Source organism: Salmo salar, unplaced genomic scaffold (genome assembly GCF_965601325.2).
Source record: "Salmo salar unplaced genomic scaffold, fSalSal1 ptg000838l, whole genome shotgun sequence".
NCBI classification, from domain to species: Eukaryota; Metazoa; Chordata; class Actinopteri; order Salmoniformes; family Salmonidae; genus Salmo; species Salmo salar.
This window is the reverse complement of record NW_027675516.1, coordinates 902501-913121: the sequence shown is the minus strand read 5'-3', so window position 1 is coordinate 913121 and position 10621 is coordinate 902501. Positions and strand designations below refer to the sequence as shown.

At 46.9% G+C, this 10621-nt stretch overlaps 1 protein-coding gene across 1 annotated transcript in view; it reads right to left on the bottom strand.

Moving 5' to 3' along the window:
* Positions 1-220: 220 nt before the first annotated feature.
* The window catches only part of LOC145877303 (tripartite motif-containing protein 16-like), a 10573-nt gene continuing 172 nt past the window's right edge, over positions 221-10621 (bottom strand). Inside the window, exons 1-6 of the mRNA XM_082972614.1 lie at positions 10142-10621; positions 9613-9708; positions 3363-3596; positions 1303-1462; positions 1118-1177; positions 221-886 (exon numbers count right to left, since the gene is read on the bottom strand). The exon at positions 10142-10621 is cut by the window's right edge and continues 172 nt beyond it. Coding sequence (XP_082828740.1) covers positions 366-886; positions 1118-1177; positions 1303-1462; positions 3363-3596; positions 9613-9708; positions 10142-10621 — 1551 coding nt within the window. The 3' untranslated portion in view covers positions 221-365. The remainder of the gene's footprint in view (positions 887-1117; positions 1178-1302; positions 1463-3362; positions 3597-9612; positions 9709-10141) is intronic.

Genomic DNA, 10621 nt, shown 5'->3' with positions numbered 1-10621 from the left:
TTAACCAGCTCAGCTATAGACTACACCAGCATGACTAGTATCTATGTGGACCCTACTACAGTTTAACCAGCTCAGCTATAGACTACACCAGCATGACTAGTATCTATGTGGACCCTACTACAGTTTAACCAGCTCAGCTATAGACTACACCAGCATGACTAGTATCTATGTGGACCCTACTACAGTTTAACCAGCTCAGCTATAGACTACACCAGCATGACTAGTATCTATGTGGACCCTACTACAGTTTAACCAGCTCAGCTATAGACTACACCAGCATGACTAGTATCTATGTGGACCCTACTACAGTTTAACCAGCTCAGCTATAGACTACACCAGCATGACTAGTATCTATGTGGACCCTACTACAGTTTAACCAGCTCAGCAGTACCATTATAACTATAGATATTAAACCCAGGATAGAGGGGCTGAGTGAATGTGGTCTGGACTCTGTGGAGGAGGGTCATTGTGTCAGAGACACTGTAGAAGGACAGAGTACCTGCCTTGTGATCCAGGTACACTCCTACTCTGGAGGACTGAGGGCCTGATACTTTAGTCACAACATTATTGTGTATGAAATAATAACCACCTCTATAGTACTGTAAACTCCAGGACTTGTTATTGTATCCAAATCCATTACCTCTCTCTGTTCTGCTGATGTCTTTATATGAGACTGCTGTAATAACCCACCCCCCAGTCCACTCCACCTCCCAGTAACAGCGTCCAGTCAGACCCTCTCTACACAGAACCTGGTAATGGTTGGTGAATCTGTCTGGATGGTCAGGATATGGTTGGACTTGGCCTGTACAGGTCACCTTTCTGTTCCCTTCAGACAGAGAGAGGAGTGTGCCTGCTGTGTTTGGGTCCAGTGTGAGCTGACAGGAATCTGGGAGAAGAGCAGAGACCAATGAGGGGAGTCAGAACAATAAGTTAAGTCAGATACTGTATCTACCCTGTCTTTGATTAGAGCACAGCAGAGATCAAATCAGAGAAATATGAGGAGTCAGATAGATACCCAGTCTTTGATTAGATCTACTATTGCTATATATTTCTAGAGGGATTGTTAGGAGTGGCAGTAAAAAGAGACTGTTAGTTACTTCACAATAAAGAGACTCACATTGTAACAACTGTTCTCTGGTCTTGGGCTCTGGAGGCAGAACAACCTCCACTATATTCACTACAGACACACAAACACATTGACAGAGAGAGGGAATGTTATCATCAAACCATATTCCACATGTATATGACTAGTAGGGAACTTTCAATGGTCTAAAGTTGATGTTCTGATTGTTTTCAACACACCTGTAGTGGAGATCTTGGTCCATTCTCCTTTAAGGAAGTCTTCTAGTTTCTCTCTCAGTTCAGACACAGTCTTACTCACATCTCCAAAGAACTGAAGAGGACGGACAACGATGCTGGGTAAGTCTGAAGATACACTGATACTGGAGAGAGACTGATAACTCTGGAGAGAGAGAGACAGAGAGAGAGAGAGAGAGAGAGAGAGAGAGAGAGAGAGAGAGAGAGACAGAGGGACATAGAGAGAGACACCGAGAGAGACAGAGAGAGAGAGAGAGGGAGAGAGAGAGAGAGAGAGACAGAGGGACATAGAGAGAGACACCGAGAGAGACAGAGAGAGGGACAGAGAGGCACAGAGGGACAGACAGAGAGAGGGACACAGAGAGAGGGGGGGACACAGACAGAGGGACAGGGGGACACAGACAGAGGGACAGGGGGACACAGAAAGACACAGAGAGACAGAGGGAAAGAGAGAGAGGGACAGAGAGAGAGAGAGGAGGGACAGAGAGAGAGAGAGGAGGGACAGAGAGAGAGAGAGGAGGGACAGAGAGGAGGGACAGAGAGAGAGAGAGAGAGAGACAGAGGGACAGAGGGACAGAGAGACAGAGGGACAGAGAGAGAGGGGGACAGAGAGAGAGGGGGACAGAGAGAGAGGGAGAGAGAGAGGGACAGAGGGAGAGAGACAGAGAGAGAGAGAGAGAGAGAGAGAGAGAGAGACAGAGAGAGAGGGAGAGAGAGAGGGACAGAGGGAGAGAGAGCGAGAGAGGGCCAGAGAGAGAGAGAGGGCCAGAGAGAGAGAGAGGGAGAGAGGGAGGGACACAGAGAGAGGGACACCAAGACCCAGAGAGAGGGGGACACGGACAGAGAGACACAGAGAGAGAGACACAGAGAGAGAGAGGGACAGAGTGACAGAGAGAGAGACAGAGGAACAGAGAGAGAGACACCGAGAGAGGGGGACACAGAGAGAGGGACAGGGGGACACAGAGACGGACAGGGGGACACAGACAGAGGGACACAGAGACGGACAGGGGGACACAGAGAGAGGGACAGGGGGACAGAGAGAGAGAGAGAGGGAGAGAGAGAGAGAGAAAGGGACAGAGAGAGAGAGAGAGAGAGAGAGAGAGAGGAGGGACAGAGAGAGAGAGAGAGAGAGAGGGACAGAGAGAGAGAGAGAGGGAGAGAGAGAGAGAGAAAGGGACAGAGAGAGAGAGAGAGAGAGAGAGAGGAGGGACAGAGAGAGAGAGAGAGAGAGAGGAGGGACAGAGAGAGAGAGAGGGACAGAGGGAGAGAGAGGGACAGAGAGGGAGAGAGAGGGACAGAGAGAGAGAGAGAGGGACAGAGAGAGAGAGAGAGAGAGGAGGGACAGAGAGAGAGAGAGAGAGAGGAGGGACAGAGAGAGAGAGAGAGAGGAGGGACAGAGAGAGAGAGAGAGGAGGGACAGAGAGAGAGGGACAGTGAGAGAGAGAGAGACAGTGAGAGAGAGAGGGACAGAGAGAGAGAGAGGAGGGACAGAGAGAGAGAGAGGAGGGACAGAGAGAGAGAGAGGAGGGACAGAGAGAGAGAGAGGAGGGACAGAGAGAGAGAGAGGAGGGACAGAGAGAGAGAGAGGAGGGACAGAGAGAGAGAGAGGAGGGACAGAGAGAGAGAGAGGAGGGACAGAGAGAGAGAGAGGAGGGACAGAGAGAGAGAGAGGAGGGACAGAGAGAGAGAGAGAGAGAGAGAGGAGGGACAGAGAGAGAGAGAGAGAGGAGGGACAGAGAGAGAGAGAGAGAGGAGGGACAGAGAGAGAGAGAGAGAGGAGGGACAGAGAGAGAGAGAGAGGAGGGACAGAGAGAGAGAGAGAGGAGGGACAGAGAGAGAGAGAGAGAGGAGGGACAGAGAGAGAGAGAGAGGAGGGACAGAGAGAGAGAGAGAGGAGGGACAGAGAGAGAGAGAGAGAGAGAGAGGGACAGAGAGAGAGAGACAGAGAGAGAGAGAGGGGGACAGAGAGGACAACATAATGATTGAGATGAATAGTTTCACATTAAGTTCATTTCATATCACATGTAACAAGACAGTTTAGTTACCTGGAGGAAATGGATGTGATCCTCTGTGTGTGAGAGCTGCTCCAGCTCAGTGCTTCTCTTCCTCAGCTCAGCTATCTCCTGCTTCAGTTGTTCCAGGACTCCTTCAGCTTCACTCACTTGATCCTTCTCTTGGGCTCTGATCAGCTCCTTCACCTCAGAGCTCCTTCTCTCAATGGAGCGGATCAGCTCAGTAAAGATCTGATCACTGTCCTCCACTGCTGCCTGTGCAGAGCGCTGTTGAGAGAGAGAGAGAGAGAGAGAGAGAGAGAGAGAGGGAGAGACAGAGAGAGAGAGACAGAGTGAGAGAGAGAGAGAGGGACAGACAGAGAGAGAGAGACAGAGAGAGAGACAGAGAGAGAGAGAGAGAGAGAGAGGGACAGACAGAGAGAGAGAGACAGAGAGAGAGAGAGAGAGAGAGAGAGAGAGAGAGAGAGAGAGAGAGGGACAGACAGAGAGAGAGAGACAGAGAGAGAGACAGAGAGAGAGAGAGAGAGAGAGAGGGACAGACAGAGAGAGAGAGACAGAGAGAGAGACAGAGAGAGAGAGCGAGAGCGAGAGAGAGAGCGAGAGCGAGAGAGAGAGAGGGACAGAGAGAGAGAGACAGAGAGAGAGAGAGAGACAGAGAGAGAGAGAGAGAGGGACAGACAGAGAGAGAGAGACAGAGAGAGAGACAGAGAGAGAGAGCGAGAGCGAGAGAGAGAGCGAGAGCGAGAGAGAGAGAGGGACAGAGAGAGAGAGAGGGCGAGAGAGAGGGACAGAGAGCGAGAGAGAGGGACAGAGAGCGAGAGAGAGGGACAGAGAGCGAGAGAGAGGGACAGAGAGCGAGAGAGAGGGACAGAGAGCGAGAGAGAGGGACAGAGAGCGAGAGAGAGGGACAGAGAGCGAGAGAGAGGGACAGAGAGCGAGGGAGAGAGAGAGAGAGGGACACAGAGAGAGAGAGAGAGGGACAGACAGAGAGAGAGACAGAGAGAGAGACAGAGAGAGAGACAGAGAGAGAGACAGAGAGAGAGACAGAGAGAGAGACACAGAGAGAGACACAGAGAGAGACACAGAGAGAGACAGAGAGAGACACAGAGAGAGACAGAGAGAGAGACACAGAGAGAGAGAGACACAGAGAGAGAGAGACACAGAGAGAGAGAGAGACACAGAGAGAGAGGGACAGAGAGAGAGAGGGACAGAGAGAGAGAGGGACAGAGAGAGAGAGAGAGAGAGAGAGAGAGAGAGGGACAGAGAGAGAGAGAGAGAGAGAGAGGGACAGAGAGAGAGAGAGAGAGACAGAGAGAGAGAGACAGAGAGAGAGAGACAGAGAGAGAGAGACAGAGAGAGAGGGACAGAGAGAGAGAGAGAGAGAGAGAGAGAGAGAGAGAGAGAGAGATAGCAGTTAGTTAATAGTATCTCTACTTGCAAATTCATCTTCTGCACATCTATCACTCCAGTGTTTAATTGCTAAATTGTAATTATTTCGCCACCACGGCCTATTTATTAACTTACCTCCTTTATCTTACCTCATTTGCACATCTGTATATAGACTTTTCTATTGTGTTATTGACTGTACGTTTGTTTATTCCATGTGTAACTCTGTGTTGTTGTTTGTGTCACACTGCTTTGCTTTATCTTGGCCAGGTCGCAGTTGTAAATGAGAACTTGTTCTCAACTGGCCTACCTGGTTAAATAAAGGACTTGTTCTCAACTAGCCTACCTGGTTAAATAAAGGACTTGTTCTCAACTGGCCCACCTGGTTAAATAAAGGACTTGTTCTCAACTAGTCTACCTGGTTAAATAAAGGTTTCATTAAAAAGTCTGGCAATAACTTAACTTTTCATTAATTAGACAGACTCCTCTAAATAATAAATATAATAAAATAACAAAAAAACAGTTAAATGCTAAGTACTATACATAGGTTTATTTAAAAAATAACAATAGAACCTATTTAGTACTATAATGGTATTTACTAACATAATATTATTACTATAATAGTTTCTAAAGGGGTTGTAGGCTACCCTACCCTAGAATTAGGGTTCAGGATAAAACAGGTTATACGTAGGGTTAGAGTTTCTGTACAGCACTTTGTGACATCTGCTGATGTAAAAAGGTCTTTATAAATACATTAGATTGATTGTTAGGTTCAGGGTATTTAAAGAGATAAACTGTATGGGTTTATATCTCTCTTGCTCCTCCCTGTGGTCTTCTGTGGGAACTACATACCTCATTCACCACACTTGATAGGCTCATAATCTGAGGTAGCAACTGAGTCAGAGCTACAAATCAATGATCTCCACCTATCCATTAGGTTTACAACTCAGTGAACCTGCGCAGCATTCTCTCTATTTGATGTCTACGAACCAACGGATTTCAACACATATCAAATTACCAGTTACCATTATTAGTAGCTGTAACCTAGTTAATAATAAGTTACCTGAGGTAAACCTACAAGGATAGTTAATAAGTTACCTGAGGTAAACCTACAAGGTTAACGCGGGCTGGAAGAGAATTACTTCAAAACCACAGCAAACAGCTGGGACATATAGTAATATTATATATATATAATATTATATCACTGGGCTCCTCTGTGCTAACAAACCCTGTGTACCCCCCCTCCCCTGTTTAACCTTGAATTTCGTTCAGAAAAACACTTCCACATTTAGCAAAACGAACCAACTCTTTACGGATCTGTTCGGTGGTAATAAACGGAGGCAGATTAGACACCACTACTCTTGTCGAAATCAGCACCAACACAACCCCTCACATAAATCATACTGGTAACTAGCCTGGCAACAAGACTCACCTTTTACATTACCACAACCACCGCCTTGTTCATTCTGGATACAGAGTGTATATGTTCCTCTCCCACCTGTTCACCGACCAGGATCAATAATTCCTCCACACCATTCTCCACAACGCACCTGAAGAGACAGCGTTTCTTCTCCACTCGGTTGAGGACATCAAACTACCCTACTCCCTCCTCAACTCTAACCGATAAACAGCGGAAACCGATAAACAAACCCTCCCACCATGACAAAATACATTTGGAAAATAGGCAAAAGAATAGCTGCACTCTTTACGAACGACAAAACCTCACGTTACCAACTTCTTCTTCTTCTTCTATGGTATAATGGCGGTCCTCAAACCAACGTTAAAGGAGCGTGGCGCCTCCTACTGTGCTGGGGTGTGTTCAATCACGGTTTACACCATTTCTAAATCCTCCTACCTAACTCAGTACTTCTGAGAAAATAAAAAAGATCCCTACTAACTTCTAATAGACCCTCCCCCATCCCCCAAATCCCTTCCAACCCCCCCAACCCCGTCCAACCTCAATGACCCTACACTTCAATCTTTCCATCTCTTCAACATCCTTACAACAATATAACAACACATGCTCCACCGTTTCATTGACAATACCCTCCAGACACAAACCATTCACATGCTGCCAACCAGATGGAAGGACCAGTTCAATGTACAATGTCCTAAACACAATCGAGGAAACACCACCTCTTCCTTCCTAATCTGACCTTTGAACCTTGGTCCACCGACCTTTCTTTGGAGGGCATATAAATGCCGTCCCTTGTGCTCAGAGTCCCATCTCTTCTGCCACACATCTATCAAAATGTCTCTGATCTCACATTTGTCCTCACCTCTACCCAGTGGAACATTAATATATATTATATCTTGTTTTAAAGTTATTTTAGCTAACTAGTCTACAATTTCATTCCATTCCACACCTGAATGTGCTGGGACCCAGCAGAATCTCACTACTAGACCCATTCTCTCAATTCTCCATAATAACATTAATACCTCCAATAGTAGGTCACTCCTAATAGATTTACCAGATGATAAACTATTCAATACAGACAGAGAATCTGAGGATACTATAATTCTAACAGGCTGTACGTCCTCCACCCACTGGAGGACAACTATTATCACCAACAGTTCAACTGAGTACACTGACAGTTCATCTGTTAGTCTTCTACATATCTGCACATCACATTCAGGAAGGTAAACACCTGCTCCTGTGGGCCCACTATCTGGGCCCTTGGATCCATCTGTGAAAAGAGGTAAAAAAGCATAACAACTTCTACCAATGTAATTGTCAACCAGTTTCCCTTTATCACTGACTTCTGACCCAATCTTTCCTTTTGTCTACCAAGGTTAGATCAACAACAGGATCTGGGAGTAACCATGGAGGAACATCCCCTATCACCACAGAAAGGGCCAACCTCCAACTCCCTGAAACTACTCTCATCAGCAAGCTTTCCAACTGTCCAACCAAAACCACTGCCTTGTCTACAAGTATATTCCCAACAGTCATCTAGAACAGTAGCAGTGGGATGCTCAACCTCACAGCCTTTCAACCCAATAAGCTGATGACAATTTATTACGTCGTATATCCAAAGGCATCTCACCTGCCTCAACTGGACTATAATATAAATCCATGATATTATGGGATACAAAATGGGAAAAGGGGAAATTATGATAATACTAAAAAACACCCTTCTAACTAACCCTACACTCATTAAAACCCCACTACCCCATTCCACTACTTTGACCCTATCTGCTCCTGCACCAGGCCAACTAACCCTACACTCATTAAAACCCCACTACCCCATTCCACTACTTTGACCCTATCTGCTCCTGCACCAGGCCAACTAACCCTACACTCATTAAAACCCACTACCCCATTCCACTACTTTGACCCTATCTGCTCCTGCACCAGGCCAACTAACCCTACACTCATTAAAACCCACTACCCCATTCCACTACTTTGACCCTATCTGCTCCTGCACCAGGCCAACTAACCCTACACTCATTAAAACCCACTACCCCATTCCACTACTTTGACCCTATCTGCTCCTGCACCAGGCCAACTAACCCTACACTCATTAAAACCCACTACCCCCATTCCACTACTTTGACCCTATCTGCTCCTGCACCAGGCCAACTAACCCTACACTCATTAAAACCCACTACCCCATTCCACTACTTTGACCCTATCTGCTCCTGCACCAGGCCAACTAACCCTACACTCATTAAAACCCACTACCCCCATTCCACTACTTTGACCCTATCTGCTCCTGCACCAGGCCAACTAACCCTACACTCATTAAAACCCACTACCCCATTCCACTACTTTGACCCTATCTGCTCCTGCACCAGGCCAACTAACACTACACTCATTAAAACCCACTACCCCATTCCACTACTTTGACCCTATCTGCTCCTGCACCAGGCCAACTAACCCTACACTCATTAAAACCCACTACCCCATTCCACTACTTTGACCCTATCTGCTCCTGCACCAGGCCAACTAACCCTACACTCATTAAAACCCACTACCCCCATTCCACTACTTTGACCCTATCTGCTCCTGCACCAGGCCAACTAACCCTACACTCATTAAAACCCACTACCCCATTCCACTACTTTGACCCTATCTGCTCCTGCACCAGGCCAACTAACCCTACACTCATTAAAACCCACTACCCCATTCCACTACTTTGACCCTATCTGCTCCTGCACCAGGCCAACTAACCCTACACTCATTAAAACCCACTACCCCCATTCCACTACTTTGACCCTATCTGCTCCTGCACCAGGCCAACTAACCCTACACTCATTAAAACCCACTACCCCCATTCCACTACTTTGACCCTATCTGCTCCTGCACCAGGCCAACTAACCCTACACTCATTAAAACCCACTACCCCCATTCCACTACTTTGACCCTATCTGCTCCTGCACCAGGCCAACTAACCCTACACTCATTAAAACCCACTACCCCATTCCACTACTTTGACCCTATCTGCTCCTGCACCAGGCCAACGGCCTGGGAGGACGGGACACCACCACTCAACACACCCTGGAACTCTTCTGAAGTCAAATCTAGTATGACCAAATACTTCTCTGCAGCTGCCACCAAAACATATTTTTTTCTGTGATTTACATTCCATTTCTGTGGTACAGTTGATAACCATTTGCTATGAACACTAAGAAGCCAACCTTACTGAAGCATATATCACTGGTTGGCCCATCCCTCTGTGCTGTCACAGATCTACTACTCACAGGGATCCTCTCAGGATTCTTCAGCCTTGACCCATCCTCCTCTACTTTCTTCACTGCCTCAGCAGTGACAACCTGTTCCCAACAGTGGGGTCAGTGGGATTGGATAGGGGCCCCTCTACCTCTCTCTCTCTCTCTCTCTCTGACTGGAGGAGACAGGTGAAATGGTGTGTCTCCTCTGGTCAACAATACTCACCTTGAGAGACTCCACAGCCTGTTGGAGCTCCTTCAGCTCCTTCTCTCTCTCCTGGAATCTCTGCTGGACCTTCTGCTGACTCATCCCCAGCTGCCTCTGTGGAGAATCACTCTTCAATGAGCTATCAAGCTTTATTAGTCCAGTAGATCAATAGTATAGTAATGTGACATAGGGCCCATAGAGAGGAAGATCTAAAAAAATGGATGGTCCATTTACTAAATGATATTTATTTGTTGCTATGTGAATGATTATAGTTTTTATGGTAGGACTACATGTATCAACAGGTTGAGACTGAACTTTGGACTCATAAAAGGCCATTCAGAATGATAATAGTGTTTGACATTATAAAATGGTGATACATCTGGAGAATCTGGGTTAACATATCAATATACTCAAGGTTTGTGTTCATATTTGTTCTGCTGAGGATCCATTTCATTTCAATGATCTCATATTCAAACAGCCTTAGTTCCTACTGTATCTTTAATTCTTTGTTTATCAGACAGTCACCAATAAGTTGTTCTGGTCTTACCTGTTTCTCAGTCCTCTCTGCTGCAGCTGACACTGTATCATGGCCTTTATGTTCATCCATTGTACACAGATAACAGATACACTGCTGATCGGTACGACAGTAAACCTCCAGCAGTTTGTCATGATGAGAGCAGATCTTCTCCTGTAGTTGTGCGGTGGCTTTGACCAGCTTGTGCCTCTTCAAAGCAGGAGATTCGTAGTGAGATTGGAGGTGAGTCTCACAGTAAGAGGCCAGACACGCCAGACAGGACATGAGTGCTTTCTGCTTTCTGGTCCCAGTGCAGACATCACACGCCACATCTCTAGGTCCAGCATAGCACAGAGCAGGAGGGGGAGCAGCCTGGAGTCCTGTCTTCTTCAGTTTCTCCACCAGCTCAGCCAACATGTTATTTTTACTCAGCGTCGGCCTCGGACTGAAGGTCTGTCTGCACTGAGGACAGCTATAGACCCCTTTCAGAACATCCTGATCCCAGCAGCCCTC